Source organism: Dermatophagoides farinae, chromosome 4, assembly GCF_024713945.1.
Source record: "Dermatophagoides farinae isolate YC_2012a chromosome 4, ASM2471394v1, whole genome shotgun sequence".
NCBI classification, from domain to species: Eukaryota; Metazoa; Arthropoda; class Arachnida; order Sarcoptiformes; family Pyroglyphidae; genus Dermatophagoides; species Dermatophagoides farinae.
Genome location: NC_134680.1, coordinates 4,901,339 through 4,919,182, shown reverse-complemented (window position 1 = coordinate 4,919,182; position 17,844 = coordinate 4,901,339). Strand labels below are relative to the sequence as shown.

The following is a 17,844-nucleotide window of genomic DNA, read 5'->3' as shown; positions in this document are numbered from 1 at the left end:
ATAAGATTTCTGACTTATTCAGCAGAATTAAGGCCAGCCAACAATGGTGTTTAGCTCAGCATATGTCTATCATTTTCCAATTCGAGAATTGTTTAGATAAATTGTTTCAAATTTTTGTGAATATAACAAACAACAAATTACAATTGAACGAAAATGATGTTTTGTTTGATTGATTGAAAATTTTTTTTGATTTATTCATTTATTGTTCATTTGTACTGGCAACAAAATAATCCGAAAGACTATCTTCAATCTGACGCATCAATGCACGAAGATCATTTTGGAGACCTAGATTTGAAAGAAAAAAAAAAGATTATTGTTGGAATAATTTTGAATGAAGAAAAAAAAACATTTACATATGATTCGATTTCGTGCCGTTCGAACCAAATTGATATCGATATCATTACGTGGAAAACCTTCAGAATCGACTAATGATTCGGTCAAACCAACACCTTGCTTCATGAAAAAAAAAGAGAGAAAAAACCAAAGATAACCAATTTAAATGAATGAATTATTTAATTGAAAAATTACCGATTGTAAAATGGCCATAAATTCTTTGATTTCATTTTCCAATTGATTACGTTTTCTATTCAATTCCAATGCTTGGTTACGAACTTCGACACGTGTTTTCTGATGACCATTCTGATGTTCATCCATCATATTAGATTCGTGACCACAATTTGAAGACATTTCTTGATTTTATTTGAAATTTTTTTTATTATTGAGTGATAAAAATTGCAATTCATTCGAATAATGATGCAATTTTATTGCGTTTCGATAAATCTGTTTACAAAAAAAGTTTTCCACGACTATTGTCAGATGGCACAACAGTCGACAGATGTTAATATTGGTTGTGATATGGAAAAAATAGCCAATCATTGAAATGAGCCAATGATGAAAGATAGCTAAATAAATTAGCGCAATAAAAAAAATAGCGAAAAATAACACATTTTATATGAAAGGCCATTTCACAACACACATTTGTTCCTGTTGTTCCATTTGTTCCTGTTCATGATGAAATGCATTTTCTTACTTATACATTTTCATTTTCTTTTTTGTCCAAATAAAAAAAAACTGGCTTAATATTCATTATTTTGATTTTGTTCGCCATTTTTGATTTCGATTTCGACATACACACACACACACACATACAAACAATGGATGAAATTATTCTTGGTGCCAGCATCGAATATAGTAATAATGAAAATAATGATGATCATGATGGCCAAAATTTTATAAACTCCCAAAAAGGTAAAAAATATACCATCACCCATGTTGTAAATATTTGATTATGTAATTTTACTAACAACAATAGTATAATAATACTATTTATTTATACATATGCTTTAATCTTACAAAATAAGCTTAACAGTTTTGTATAGTTTTTCACAGATTATGAGACTGAACTTTTAATTTTGTATGTGTTATTTTGAAATTTTTCGAATTTAAAATGGAATCGTTTAATAATATGTTGAATTCACTTGAAAAAGTTAAAAATCGTTTAGTGATTTTTAATGGCAAGAACTATCGAGTATGGTCTAAACTTTGGTCTTTGGTCTTTGGTCTTTACTTTTGGTTTGGTCGTTTTTTTTAGACTCTAAAGTCTTAAGATTATATATATATAAATTTTAATTGAGAAAAATCATTGTAAAACTTTTATTGCAAAAATTATTATCGATCACTTAAAAGCGCTAGAAACACAGTTCCGTACATATTTTATATTAAATATTGATTTCAAAAATGTAGCGACACAATATATTATAAATGTAACCAACGTTTTTGTAAAAAACGAATAATAGTAAACGGCAATGGAATAATGGAAACACTATTCATTGAAAAAAAAGAACATAATCATGATCCCATTGGGTAGATGAAATACAAAAACAGCATAAAATTAACGATTTAAAAATGACTGCTGAAAATACGAATGAATCACAACTTGTCGAATCATTTCAAATGTGCTAAAAGAAACACCAAAATCCATAAAAAATATAATGCCAAATTGAAAAAATTTAAAGCAAACTTTGAATTATACACAAGAAGAATGTATTCGAAACATCATTATAGTGATAACATCGGATGTTTCGAATCCATTAAACATCAAAAATTACGAAAAACGTTCCGAATACGACACCAAATTCTCTATGAAGAATGAAGAAAATTTCTGTATTTCTATCACCATACATCGACGTCAAATTTTTTCAATGTTGCTTGTTCATTGTTCACACCACTATGTAGTGAAAAATTTTTCGCATATAACCAAATTGTTCGATTTCTATTTTTTTAAAGCTTATAATATAAAAATCGAATTGTTTTAGTTCTATTTTTCGAAAACTCACATTTGTAACATTTATTCTTTTTAAAAAACGATTATTGTTCAATTACACGTGGAAAGAAAGACAACCGATTAATAAACTAAATTTAATATTTCATTTTTGTGTTTCTGTGTTTTGTTTCGTTGAGATATTATCACCAATGGAGTTCCACAATGAAGAAAAATATATTATTCAAAGCAGTTATTTCGTAAACCGTTTGTACTGAATGAAATTTGATTTCGCATTATTTTTAAAACTTTGATCAATAAAGAAAAATTTTAATTTATTATCAACAATAATGACGTCGTCGTATGCACACTCTCTTAATTTTTACTTTTTTATTTTCGGGCTGAACCTGGTCCGATTAATCTGCTATTAAATCGTCCCAGGTTATAAATTGATTAGTTAAAACTAATCAAATTATTATTTTTGTTACTTTATTATTAAACTGAACTTTGTGTCTTTTTCTTCATTTCGGTTTATATTATTCCACATTTCAATTTGTATTTCGAAATAACAATTTTTTCTGATCCCCCCCTCATCCAAGTGGTGGAACTTACAAATTCCGGAAAATTACCTTTATATGATGGTAAGAAAAATGATTTTAATAATTCAGATAAAACTGGTAATTTTCTTTTTTGACTCTAGTTCCACTTGGAACGATCCAATTTTTGTTTTTTTGAAGGAAAACATAATTTGGTTAATAACACAAATAAAGATCGACTAAAGGAAATGGAAGTTGAGAAAGAATTTTCTATTTTCTGCTTTTGCTATTTGCAGATTTGGCTATTTTCAATATTTGGCTATTTTCCAGATTTGGCTATTTTCTGCTTTGGCTATTTTCAATTTGGCTATTTTAACCCACAATTTTGATATTTACTCGAAAACATTTTTTATTTATTTATTTGAACAATAAAATTCGGATTTTAATCAATTTTTAAAACCATGATTGATTCCACCATGATTAATCACTAGATTTCTTTGTAATCGTCGTTGTGATAAAATATGTTCCAAATCTGGATTGATCCAAATATTGGCCGTCAATACAAAAATGGTCATTATAAAACCGATGAAATTGATACGATTATAAAAAAGAGCCAGATCAGCATCAATGAATATGACAAGGAAAATGATTGAACCAAATGTGATGGAAATGGAATAATTTTCCAAATAAACACCACATATACCGATCACAAGGATCAATATGGTAACGATGGTGAATAGAATCAATGAAATACGAATCGCTTCCTAATTTTTATTATTGAAAATATAGAAATTTTGAAATCAAATCATCATGGGATCTTACAGTTTCACCATGAACAGTGGCCAATTGTTCCAACAAATCATATATCGATGATGATGATGATGATGATGATTGTTGTATTTCCAATACGGTCAATATGATACATAGAATGATTCTTGCTATGCATAGTAAACTTAATGTCCATTTTTTGCATTGTAACATTGATGATATCGAATGTGGTTCAGCCATGATTCGATTTCAATTTTTGTTTTTTTTTTTGTTGTGTTAACAATAATTTTCAGATCTCCAAAATGACAAAATGATCGACATTAATTTTTTTTCTGAGGACAAAATTTTATTGTTCTCATCATTGTTTTATTATCTCATGAGGACGATAAATCATCATCACCATCATATAAGTAATTATCCGATTAATGATAATGAAATTGTTTTTATTTTGAACTTTGTTCCATAATTTAGTTTTCTCCATAGACATCATCATCATATGATCGAAATTGGTTTAAATTTCTGTTTCAAAATTTCAGAGCCGAAATCAAATCAAGAAAATTGGCAATGTTTTGTTTTGTTTTATTTTTTTACTGGCTTTAATGTATGTAATTTATTATTAATGCTAAACACTAATAGCTTTATTGAGTGGAGAAAGAGATGATATACTATTTTTAAATCCAAAGTGTCACCGCGTTACTATGTAATTATTTTAGTGTTTGTTTTGTTTTGTTGATAAACCACCACCACCACCAACCACGCGCATCTATAGGGCGTATAGGACACGAAGAAATCCGAATAATATCGATTCAGGATAATAATGCTATTTTTTCACCAGTGTTGTTGTTTTGAATAAAATTCCATTGTCGAACTCAATTTATTATATTGTGTATAATTCTAAAATTCAGAAAATTGAAAAATGACCATTTTTCGAATTCTGTATAATTCGATATATATCATTCCTAAATGATGATTCTTTATTCAGATGATAATAAATTTCAACAATTGTTCTTGTTGAATTGAAATTTGAATTTGATGAATCCAAATGATGATGATGATCCGGTTTGGCAGGTGGCAATTTTTTTTGGTTGTAATTCATTCATTTTTTTTATTGCGTATTTTTGTTTGTGCGTCTGCGTCGTTTTTTGTCGAATTGTGGGCTTGCACACAAAAAAAAATAGCCTTGTGTGTACACTACTAAATCGTAGTGGAGTGGCGAAACTACCAAATCAGCTAGTACACTACCAAAATCGATAGTACACTACCAAATCAGCTAGTACACTACCAAAATCGATAGTACACTACCAAAATAGTGCACACTACCAAATCGAATAGTACACTACCAAAATAGTGCACACTACCAAATCGAATAGTACACTACTTTGATTTTTGACCTCTCCCCCTTTTTAACCCTTTCGACCTCCTTTTCATTATTTGTATTGAATTTAAATTTTATTGTAAAATTAAATGAATATAAATAAATTATAAATTATTTTTAAAAACAAAATATCATGATAATGCACAAATTGTATTATGCTGATCCAAAATCCAACATTTTATGGTATGAATTTTTGTTGTCCAATAGAAAAGATATATTGTTCCGTTCTCCAAGTTCTAAATGTTTTCAACACAATGTCCGAGTTTACAAATCCCAAAAATATGTTAATATTGCAATTCGAATCATATCAGCGGCATTGAGAGATTTGACTACATGGCATTATACTAAATAATTGAAAAGGATTAGTTGTAACCGTGGATTTTCAATTCAATTACATACCTGTTTGTTTTTTTAAATAAACTTTATTTACCCCTATATCTTAACAAAAAAAGGGGAAAAAACATGTAAATATTACAAAAAAAAGAGAAAGAAAAAGAAAAAAAATAAACAACAACAAATTACAATAAGTTAAAAATATTAGAAAAAAATATAAATAAAAATACCTGTGTTTGTATCGATGATTCAAACGTGATTTGATTTCCGTGGTCATTGATAAATTGAAATTGGTTGAGATTCAATGCATCAACATCGACGGAAATCTGAATCTGATTATGACTTGAAAATAGGAAGAATTTTTAATAGTAAAATAAAAATAGTTATATTATACTTAACACGTTCGTATTGAAATACACAAAACAAACAGTTCAAATAATTATTGAACAATCAATCTACAACACATAGTAAAGAAAAAATCAGTTGTTAGCATGATTTAAAAACATAACTTATCTGGTTCTCTTTGATTGAAATCTAGCCGATATTGAATTCGATCTAAGACTCAAATACTAAACGAAAAGACATTTGTCGTTATCATTAATCAATTCAGATACATACCATTATTCATACTCTTGGATTTAATGGGAAAAAAGTCACGTCTTTAATTTCAACATATATGAAATCAAAAACGATAAAATATTCATTTCGTTTTTAGGAAACCAGAACTTGTTCAAATATTTTATCTTTTTCCAAAAAACAATATTAATCTACGTATATTAGAGATATTTGTAAAAATATTAATTAATTGATTTTTTATAAAAAAATGATGCAATAGTGCATGACACTTCGCATCTTATTATTTTAATAAATAAATGAATAAATGCCCCAATATTTTACAATATGTTTAATAACAACAAAACATTGTTACATATTTGCTCCAAAAATCAATCAGCTACTTACTATTTACCATGGCAAAAAAATAGAAAAAATATCAAAGTTAAACATTTCGAACATGAAAAAATTCAATGTTGAAATTTTTTGAAACAGAGAATGATGATTGGGCATTTTTATAGTTGTTGCAATTATAAGTCAATACATGTATGAAATATATTTAATGCCGTTCATAGACAATGTTATAATGTTGTAATTTTTTAAATTGTTGTAAACTACTTTCAAAAATGATAGTGTACACTACCTAGTTGAGGTCGTGTACACTACCTAGCTGAGGTCGTGTACACTACCTAGTTGTTAAGTACTTATTCATTTGGTAGTGTGCACTACCATTTGCACACTACCTAGTTGTTATGTACTTATTCATTTGGTAGTGTGCACTACCATTTGCACACTACCAACTAGTAATGTACACTACCTAATTGTTAAGTACTTATACATTTGGTAGTGTGCACTACCATTTGTACACTACCAAATCGAATAGTACACTACCTAATTGTTAAGTACTTATACATTTGGTAGTGTGCACTACCATTTGTACACTACCAAATCGAATAGTACACTACCTAATTGTTAAGTACTTATACATTTGGTAGTGTGCACTACCATTTGTACACTACCAAATCGAATAGTACACTACATGCTTTTTTCTCTGTGTGTGCGTGTGTGTGTGTGTGTGTGTGTGTAGAAATTTCGAGTAAATTCTAGAAATGTGACCGCGAATTGATGAGAAAATTCGCAATATTTCCAATATTAAACAGCTATAGCTATATAGCTATATGGTTTTTGATATTTATAAAACAACTGCTGCAATCAACAAAACGTATCATAATAAATTTGTTTGTCGAACAGTGTGGTTAATTGAAAAACATTGTTTTTTTTCTTGTGTTCGTTCATTCAACAATATTGTTGAAAAGAATTTTGGATTTTTCTTGTGAATTTTATCATCATCATCATTATTATTATTATTATTGTTTTCATTTGAATCGATAAATAATGGCGAAAGCACCTGCAATTGGTATCGATTTGGGCACTACATATTCTTGTGTCGGTGTCTTTCAACATGGTAAAGTGGAAATCATCTCGAATGATCAAGGAAATCGTACAACACCAAGTTATGTTGCCTTTACCGATACTGAACGGCTTATTGGTGATGCGGCCAAAAATCAGGTCGCTATGAATCCATCAAACACTGTATTCGATGCTAAACGTTTAATTGGTCGACGTTTTGATGATCCATCCGTTCAATCTGATATGAAACATTGGCCATTTAAAGTGGTCAATGAAGGTGGAAAACCAAAAATTGAAGTCGAATATAAAGGTGAAATAAAACGATTTTTTCCTGAAGAAATTTCATCAATGGTATTGACCAAAATGAAAGAAACGGCCGAAGGTTATTTGGGTAATAAAGTTACCGATGCTGTTATCACTGTGCCGGCATATTTCAATGATTCACAACGTCAAGCAACCAAAGATGCTGGTGCTATTGCTGGATTGAATGTTTTACGTATCATCAATGAACCTACTGCTGCTGCTATTGCTTATGGTCTGGATAAAAAAGGTGGTGAAAAAAATATATTGATATTTGATCTTGGTGGTGGTACATTCGATGTATCCATTTTGGCTATCGATAATGGTGTTTTTGAGGTAAGTTATTTTCAATTTTTTTTCATCCTAACATTGCTAATTGTGTTAAATTTTCATTTAACATTTATATATTGATATAGGTCAAATCAACTGCAGGCGATACACATCTTGGTGGTGAAGATTTTGATAATCGCCTGGTCAATCATTTTGTTCAGGAATTTAAACGAAAATATTCTAAAGATTTATCAACAAATAAACGTGCATTACGTCGTCTTCGTACTGCTTGTGAACGTGCTAAACGTACACTGTCATCATCAACACAATCATCGGTTGAAATTGATTCATTATATGAAGGTATTGATTTTCATTCAACAATAACACGTGCACGTTTCGAAGAATTGTGTTCGGATCTATTTCGTTCAACATTGGAACCAGTGGAAAAAGCAATGCGTGATGCTAAATTGGATAAAACAAACATCGATGAAATCGTATTAGTTGGCGGTTCAACACGTATTCCAAAAATACAGAAATTACTTTCCGATTATTTTAATGGAAAAGAATTGAATAAATCGATTAATCCAGATGAAGCCGTAGCATATGGTGCAGCTGTACAGGCTGCCATTTTGACTGGTGATACATCACAAAATGTCAAGGATTTACTTCTCTTAGATGTTGCTCCATTATCCTTGGGCATCGAAACGGCTGGAGGTGTAATGACAACATTGATCAAACGTAATACAACTATACCGACGAAACAAACACAAATATTTACCACCTACGCCGATAATCAACCTGGTGTTACCATAAAAGTATATGAAGGTGAACGTGCCATGACCAAGGATAATAACCTGTTGGGTACATTCGATCTGAATGGTATACCGCCAGCACCACGTGGCATACCACAAATCGAAGTTACATTCGACATTGATGCTAATGGTATATTGAATGTATCGGCTGTGGATAAAAGTACTGGTAAACAGAATAAGATCACTATTACCAATGATAAAGGTCGTTTATCAAAAGATGATATTGAACGAATGGTACATGAAGCTGAACAATATCGTGAAGAAGATGAACGACAACAATCTCGAATTCAGGCTAAAAATTCATTGGAATCATATACATTCCAAATGAAAAATACCATCGAAGATGATGCTATCAAGACAAAAATATCCGATAATGATCGCACAACCATTTTGAATAAAATCAAAGATGTACTTAGCTGGCTAGATAATAATCAATTAGCCGAAAAAGATGAATTCGTAGATAAACAAAAAGAATTGGAATCAATCTGTCGACCTATTATTACGAAATTGTATCAAGGTGGTGCTGGTGGTCCATATCCAGGTGGTGTACCGACTGGCGGTCCTAATGGTGGCTCTAATAGTGGTGGTCCAACCGTAGAAGAAGTAGATTAAAAATGATCACATTTATATTCTTCATCATCATCTCATCATTATTATGTTCAAAAAGTTGAACAAAAAAAAGACGTATTCAATCTAATCTAATAATTTGATATATTTGTTAATCAAACAAACAAAAAAATTAATTTGTGTTCCTCATGTGTGTTGACAAAATAAAATATAAAATTTTATTTTTTGATCAAACAATTGATTAATTTTAATAATTTTATTAAAAAATTCGGGAAAAAAATCAATTTTACAAAAATAATTTTTTCAATTCACATTACATTGCGAAATGCTTTTTCTCTTTTTTTTTTGTTTTCTATAAGTTAATTTTGATTAATTATTGATGAAAATAGACACGTGGCTGTTGTTGTTGTTGCTGTTGTTGATTATGATGATGATTCGGTTCTAACCATCGATATAATGATGATTCATCGAAATGTTTCGTACGCACTTTAATACGATAATGATATTCTTTAAGATAGCTTTTTAATATTTGTGGCAGTGGTAAACGATTAATTGAATCATATGTAACACGATCACAAATTGTTACACGTGCCAAATGTTGTAATGAAAATGTAAATGTACGATTCAATGGTTTGGTAAGTACTGGTTCAAAAAACATACAATGTGATGGTACTTTATAATGTTCAATAAGACCGGTTACAGTAGTTGATGAGAATACACCAGGATCATGTGAATCAAATGAGAAACGATGTTCCCAATTTTCAATTCTAGCATGTAATGAACGTTCAAATCGACGAAATGATACGGAAAATAAATGATCTTCTTGTGCGGAATCACGTAACAAAAATGTTCCCTCAGGTTTACCATCCAATAAACGTTCAGCTTCATAACGATCCATCTTACCCCAATAAAAACTACGATTAGTAATGGCCAATAGATCAGGAACCAAACAATTAATGTAATCAATCTGTGTATGAAATGTAGGCGTTGAACGGCTAGCTGAACGGTTCATATTATTTGTATCCATTTGTATATGATGATTCATTATGGGCATTTGAATTGAATATGGTTCATATAAATGCGGTGGCTGTTGCAGTTGTTGTTGATGATGATGATGTTGACCATCAACTGATACATCATTATCATGTCGATAAGTATCATCACCACCATCATCGCTTGATAATGAGGCAGCAGAATTAGGATTCAGATTTACGGATGATGAGATCGATGAAATATTATTATCCTGTTGTTCTGGATGTGAAGAATCGTGTGATGATGATAAATGTGGATGATGTAGATAACTATTTGAAAAACCAGACAATACAACACCCACTGGAAATGGATGTGGTGGTAATGGTGGTGGTTCAGGACTTCGTGACATTGGTGTATTTGGGTGACGTCGTCGTAACGAAACAATTCGACTTAATGGTTGATTTAAAGGTGGAAAATTATCCATAAACGATAGATCATCATCAATATTAACCCTGTGTGCATCGCCATTTACGACATTGTCATCTTCATCATCATCATTAAAGTTATGGTCATGTTGATGTTGTCTTTGAACAACATTATTATTATCATTAATATTGTTGATCGATCCAGAGGTTTGTTGGTCCACAACACCGTTACTGGTTGACATTTGGCATTTAACGATTGGTTGTTTTTGTGGTTGACAATCTTCATCATTAGTCGATGATCGTTGTTGTAGATCGGCAATCGAATCGGTTCGTGTCATACAACAATTAGTAATGAATCCAAATGGTGTCGAGATCCATTTTCGTTTTTTCATCATAAACAATGATTTACGAGATTTATTTGATTGTTTTTTCATTGATTTTGTTGATGATAATGATTCATCATTATTGATTGCATTAGCAATCGAATGATTATCACACGAAATTGATTGAAATATGGCTGATGAATTTTCATCATCATCATCATCATTATTATGATGATTGTCAATATCATCTAGAATCAATACTTGTAAATCACGACATAATGATATGGTATTCTGATTGGCTAATGATGATGATTGTGGCGGTGGTGATAATGATGATGACGATGCAATTAGATCAGAATCAGATAAAGATGATCGAATTAATGATTGATTATGGCCACGACAATTATTGTCATTATTATTGGCAGCATGATTGTGATAATTATTATCCAAACTATTCATTGAATGCATCTTGATTCACAATAACACTAAGGAGGTTATACAGTGTTATTAAATGTTATTGTTGTTTAATCTAAACAATGGAAAAAATGTGAAAAAAAATTACAATTACAATGTTGCTTTTTATATTAAAAAAAAACAAAATCTTACCTCATCAAAAATATGATTTATAATCATCACTATGGAATTGTCATTCACACGCGCATACAATGAAATGATGGGAAAAGCCAATTGAAGGAGATGGAGAGAGAGAGAGTAAAACAATTCCAACCTGATGGATTTTATCAATGTCGAGTCGATTGTGTTGTTATTGTTACTACAAATACAATGTGTAATTGGCGCCAGACAATGTAAATATAACTGTTGTTTTTTTTCTTGATAAACAACCAAAAAAAACACACACAATAACCAATTTCAGGACTTTTTCTTTACTTGTAGATTTCAAGATTGTTGTATTGTCATTGTTCGTCACCGTAGTCGTTGTTGGGATCCAAAAACAATAATAACAATTCTTGACATAATCTAAAAAAAAAAATTAAAGAAAAAAAATGTCAATTGTTGTTGTTGTTTTCATTCCATTTTATATTTGATTATCACATTAAAAATATATATAACAGAATGACAGAATTCAATGTGAATATATAGATAAATAAAAAACAATAAAATAGGAAGAATCCAATCCAATAAAATATATTGAAGTGGCACCATCACAAAAACGTCAATTAAAGGCGTCAAATTGGCGTTGTTGACAAATTGACAATGATAACGATGATAATGATGATTGTCAATGATAATATCATAATTAAAGCGAAAAAAGGCAACAAATTTAAAATGTCAAAATTCTGAAGATGGACCATGAATAATACTGACCTTCATATATATATTATATGGCGTTTGTCACAAAATGACATTGTCAGATAAAATCATTGTGACATGAATGAATACAGAAGTAAAAGTAAAATTATCGTCATTATCATCATCATAATATAATAAGTTGAAGCAAATTTTTGAATAGTAATGATTGTGACCCGGTGTACACACAATTTCATTGATAATCATTCATTCGTGGATCAAAAGAAAAGGGAATGAAGAAGAAAAAAACAAGTTCATAATGCGTTTGCTCAGAAAGAAAAAAAATTGAAATAGAAATTGAGATCAACACACACACACACAAGTTTTGAAGATTTAAATTGAATTCAAATCATGAGTGGAAAAAAAATTTCCCTTTTTCGAATGGTTCATCATCAATCATCGAAAAAAAATGAATTGAATAGAGGTTGGATGATCAGAACACATCAATTTAATCCATAAATAACGTAATAACAAATGATGTGTGATGATGATGATGATGCTTGATTGTAATTTTTCAAGGAAAAACCATATGTGTGTGTGGGAGTTTTGCAATGTCTAAACACACACACACTCATATTTGATTTTCAAGCACTTTTTCTATCGATTTGCTTCGAGGATATCCGGCTTCGATCGTCAAATGATGATTTTTGATGTCCAATCATCAGATATGATTAAATGCGGTAGCAATCTAAATTGATTATCAACATCAACAGCAAAAAAATTAATTAGATTTCATTTTATTTTCAATCATTCATTCATTCAATTTTTTTCTGAATGAAAATTTTAAAATCATAAAGATAAGGATCAATCATGGACCAGTTTTGATTAAAATAGACACACACACACACTCGAACACATTCGAACACACAACAACAACAAGTGTTCGAATTTGATTTTTTCCCTTTCAATGATGATGATGATGAGAAAATCGAATAAAAATCGTGCAACGATAATTTAGGGATTGTTCATAATTTGAATTTTGGTCCAAAACGAAAAAAAAAATTGTAAATGTTTCGTTATTTTTTTCTCGTGCCAAAGATCATCTCTCTATCATCATCATCATTTATCTGGAATGAATAAAAGTGAAAAAAAACAAATTCCCAAAGATCTTAGATGAAGTAATTTTTTATTTTTTTTTGTTCGAATTCATAGGTAATTTCGCTGCCGGTCAACATTATTTAAACACAAATACACTTTCACACCAATGTGATGTATAATGTATGATGAAAGGTGTGACGGAAAAAAGGGTGGCGCCGATTTTTTTATTAGCCGAAAAATTATACGAATAAAACTTTTATTTTTTTTTCTTATCCAGCAGAGCCGCCATCATGGTTTTTTTTCTCGTAACATCAAACGGAAATCGACGACAACAACAACAACAATAACCAACCAACCAACCAACCATTTATGAATGAATGAAAAACTAAAAATAATATTCAAATTTATTCAATTTGTCAAATCATCATCATCATCATCATCATCCAATGTTATTGAAAATCTGCGGATTATCCAATGGATTACCATATTATACAACGACAAGATTGCAACCAAAAAAAAAAATTGTGTAGTTAAATTGCCATCATTATAGTGAGAGAAAAAAATGTCATTATAATAATAACTGTCATTTGTGAATTTCATTCAAAAAAAAGTTGAAATTTTTAACAGTAAAAAAAACATCAACAACAACAACATTAATATAATAACAGTTTTATAAATGCAACGTAAACGTTTTTTTTTCATTTCAATTCCATTTCATTCATATAAATAATTATTATCATTATATCACAACCATATCATCAGATCTATGATTAGCAACAACAACAACAACAACAACAACAACGACAACAACAACAATGATGATGATGATAATTTAAAAAAAAAACATCTCTACTCATAAAAAAAATGGGAAAACAATAAAAAAAAATAGTCGATTGGAAATTGGCCAAAGTCTCTTCCGGAAAATAGTGGTTACTAATAAAAAAAAAAGAAGAATACAAAGATCATCATTATTGATCGATTGATTGGGCTAAATGTCGATTTCTATTGATTGATTGATCGATTATCGTCAAATCATGATGATGGATTTTTTTTTTTTGTTTTCCTTATTCTATCAAAATATGATTGATACGATCAATATATTTGTCTGTCTGTCTGTGTGTGTGTGTATTTATATTTTATCAATCGGAAATATTGGTGATTATTGAAAAAAAATTTAATGTGAATGACGATACAAAAAAAACCAAAACAAAACAAATTGATACTTCAAAATTTCCGGATTTCCGATCAAACGAAAAAAAATCAATTGAAAAAAAGACCACCTACATAAAAAGAAAAAGTGAAAAATCAAAGTAAAATTTTTTTAAGAACAACAACAGATTCAATCATCCATTCATCAATCAATCTATAAATCTGACTAATGACTAATACACACACAGAGACAAACATTTTATGTGATGTGTGTATGTTATGTAAAGAAAAAAACTGAACAACAAACACACCACACACACACACACACACACACATATGAAAATTCTGGGCACAATACCAAGAATGAAAAATGATAATAAAAACGCGTGCACATTTTGTTTCCGGCGAAAATTCTTTAATTTTTTCTTCTCGAAACACACACACACACACACACACAAACATACAAAGCAAAAGCAATGAAAAAGAAAAATCTATGATTATGATCATTCATCCACTGATGGAGTTATATTGTTGATGATGATGATGATGATCTAAAAATAAAACATTCAATTTTCTTCTGATAATGTTGTTTTCGTTTTTTTACGATAATGATGTTGATGTTGTGATATAATGATTGAAAATACAACATTTTGGACATTTAAAAATTTCATTTTTCTTTTCAATTCAATTTTTAACGGATGGGAAAATTTTTTTCGGGAAAAAAAATTATTCGAAATAGAAAATTTCTAAAAAAATTTTTTTTTCATACAAAAATCTCGTTTATATCCAGAATTCGCCATCATCATCATCATCATCATCATCATTGTCGTTGCCGTCATAATCATATAGCTTGATACAAATTATTATTGCACGTCATATATATATATATATAAACACTAAACATTGAGATTTATGCAAGACAAATAAGAGAATATTTAATTTGAATGAAAGAATGAAAGAAAAAACAAAAAAAAAATTTCTTGGCAATAAGAAATCTGAAACGAATTTTTTTTTTCATTCTTATTTCTCTAATCATCATCATCTGAATAATTAGAAAAAAACAAAAGTGCATTGCAGCATGAAAAATGATTACCGGAAATAGCAAATCACCACACACACACACACACACACAAACGCAATGATATGATCTAAATTGTTGAAAAGGACAAAAAAATTTTCTTCCCACCTCTTTTAATTTCAATGCAAAATGACGTCAATTACTAACTGCTACTGCTATTGCTACTAGTACCCCCACCGGAAGATAAACAAATCTGGCATTTGAGCCAGTTTTTTTTTGACGTAATTAATATAAACATTTGAAATTAGTCATTAACATTCTGTGTGTACGTGTTGTGTATGCGTGTGTGGTTATTATTTTCCGGTTGTAAACATTTAAACGCATAAACACACACACACCACACACAGGGTACATCACATCAATTTTGTAATCGATATATGCATGATAATCATAAATCAATAAATCAGTGATCAAAGAGTAGCACTAAAATACAATTATCCCCTCAAAAAAAAAAAAAAAAAATGAAACATCAATGTATTTGAACTGTCAATGTTTATTCATTGGATTCATTTTAAAAAACATTTCATTTCCAAATCCAAAACTTACCCAAATACACAAATAATGGATCGAAAATTGTTCACAATTTTTGTTGTTGTCCACACAAATGCAAATATATCGCATTGATGAAAATTGAACGAAGAAATTCGGATTCTCAAAAAAAAACAATTGATTTGCACAATAGAATTTGATACACACACATTCAAAAACGATTCAAACAATGATCCAAAAAATCCAGAAAAAAACAAAAAACAAAGCACAAAATATAAACGTTTGTCATCATTCATTTAATTGTTAGCACAAAAAGCAAAAAAAAAAAAAAAAACAATCACGCTCGGATAGCACTCATCATTGGTTTATGAGCCAAAATACATCACATACGCACACACACGCATAAACACAAGTAGTTCATTGATGGAATCTACACAGACACAAAACAGTCAAAACCACCACCACCACCATCACACACAAAAGTTTTATTTTTGTAAAAAAAAAATTCAAAGAAAAAAAAACTTGCTCACAACAACAACAACAACAACAACAACAACAACGATAACGTCGACGACGTCGACGTATTACGCTCGTTTGGTTTCTGTTCCTCCTATCTCATTTCTTTTTTTTTCTCTTCACAATTCAATTCAAGATTTTTTACATTTTGTTCTGAATTGAATTGAATGAATGAACGAATGAACTAATGTTTACGACGCAAGTTTTTGTATGAAAAAAGATAGAGAGAATATCCTGATGATGTTGATTGCCATAAATGAAATGTTTGTTGCAACAATATCAACAATTGTTGCTCTTGTCGATCGATTTTTTTCTTTATTTTTCGTGGCTCGAATGATGTGTGTGTGCGAGTATCGGGACCAACCATTCTAAATGAACAAAAAACAGCCAATTTTTTTTTTGCATACAAACAACACAACAAACAAATTCAGCTTTTTTTTTGGCTCAAATATATTAATTGCACATGCGCACGTATATTGATGATCATGGATTTCAGATGAAAATTGGTGCGAAAATTTAAAAAAAAAATTGTTTTTTCTTCATAATGATTTAAAATTGATGAACAGAGAAAAAAAATGAAGTTCCGTTAATTAGTTTGTTCAAAATCACGAATTAAACGACCAATTCGACGTAATAAGCGTAATTGTTGTCGACGAATTTGATTCAATTCGTAATGCATTTGATTCAATCGTTGATTAGCATTATTGTCCTCTGTTGTTGTTGTTGATGATGTTGTTCGACGATGAAATGGAAAAAATGGTTGTTTCATCATTTTTGGCAATTTTGTTATATGCATAAATGGTGCTGTTGTTTGTGTTGATTGATTCTGATGTCGTAGCCGTTGTAATGGATTGATTTTCGGTTGTTGTTTAGTAGGTAACTTGAACAATATAAATGTTAATCGATCACGTAACGATGGATGGCCATCACTATCATGATGATGATGATCATCATCAATTGAATGATCGATTGAATGATTATCGTCATCATCATCAACATCAACATTATTATAAACATCATCATTGTTGATAATTTGTCGTTTGACAGGTAAAATTGTTTTGATAAAATTATTTATCAAACCGGAAAACATTGGATTTCTATCCATGATTGGTGTTTTACTTGTCGGTTGTACATGAGCGTATGGTGGAGAAAATGTATTCGCCAATTCATTATCATCATCGTCATCATTATTTGAAAAAAATTTAAATAAAATTAAACTATCTCTCAACGGTTCTTGATGATTCGATAATGATGATCCCGGTGTTTGTGATTCAATAATTTTCGTTTGCAACGTTGTTTTCTCATCCATTTTTTTCACTGACGGTGATTTTTTCATCATATTTGTCTTGGTGTTTTCATCCAA

At 29.9% G+C, this 17,844-nt stretch overlaps 4 protein-coding genes across 5 annotated transcripts; 1 reads left to right on the top strand and 3 right to left on the bottom strand.

Moving 5' to 3' along the window:
• Nucleotides 1-159: 159 nt before the first annotated feature.
• On the bottom strand, nt 160-806 carry LOC124500332 (26S proteasome non-ATPase regulatory subunit 9). Its single transcript, XM_047064393.2, has 3 exons — nt 529-806; nt 354-453; nt 160-285 (listed from the first exon to the last, which is right to left on the bottom strand). Exons 1-3 carry the CDS (start codon nt 685-687, stop codon nt 200-202), a joined length of 345 nt encoding a protein of 114 aa, XP_046920349.1. The 5' UTR covers nt 688-806; the 3' UTR covers nt 160-199.
• A 2,373-nt stretch (nt 807-3,179) lies between these two features.
• Nucleotides 3,180-3,864, bottom strand: LOC124500331 (uncharacterized). The gene is made up of 2 exons (XM_047064391.2): nt 3,619-3,864; nt 3,180-3,560 (listed from the first exon to the last, which is right to left on the bottom strand). The coding sequence occupies exons 1-2, from the start codon at nt 3,802-3,804 to the stop codon at nt 3,243-3,245; spliced, it is 504 nt and encodes a 167-aa protein (XP_046920347.1). The 5' UTR covers nt 3,805-3,864; the 3' UTR covers nt 3,180-3,242.
• Nucleotides 3,865-6,881: 3,017 nt separating this feature from the next.
• LOC124500330 (heat shock 70 kDa protein 1A) lies at nt 6,882-9,417 on the top strand. Its single transcript, XM_047064390.2, has 2 exons — nt 6,882-7,870; nt 7,951-9,417. Exons 1-2 carry the CDS (start codon nt 7,220-7,222, stop codon nt 9,226-9,228), a joined length of 1,929 nt encoding a protein of 642 aa, XP_046920346.1. The 5' UTR covers nt 6,882-7,219; the 3' UTR covers nt 9,229-9,417.
• A 7-nt stretch (nt 9,418-9,424) lies between these two features.
• LOC124490139 (uncharacterized) lies at nt 9,425-17,040 on the bottom strand. 2 transcript variants are annotated; one of them, XM_075730317.1, is made up of 4 exons: nt 16,023-17,040; nt 12,230-12,899; nt 11,510-11,881; nt 9,425-11,432 (listed from the first exon to the last, which is right to left on the bottom strand). In XM_075730317.1, exon 4 carries the CDS (start codon nt 11,369-11,371, stop codon nt 9,557-9,559), a length of 1,815 nt encoding a protein of 604 aa, XP_075586432.1. In that variant the 5' UTR covers nt 11,372-11,432; nt 11,510-11,881; nt 12,230-12,899; nt 16,023-17,040; the 3' UTR covers nt 9,425-9,556. The 2 variants fall into 2 exon arrangements, with proteins under 2 accessions (XP_075586432.1, XP_075586431.1); XM_075730316.1 differs by lacking the exon at nt 12,230-12,899.
• Between the last annotated feature and the right edge of the window lie 804 nt (nt 17,041-17,844).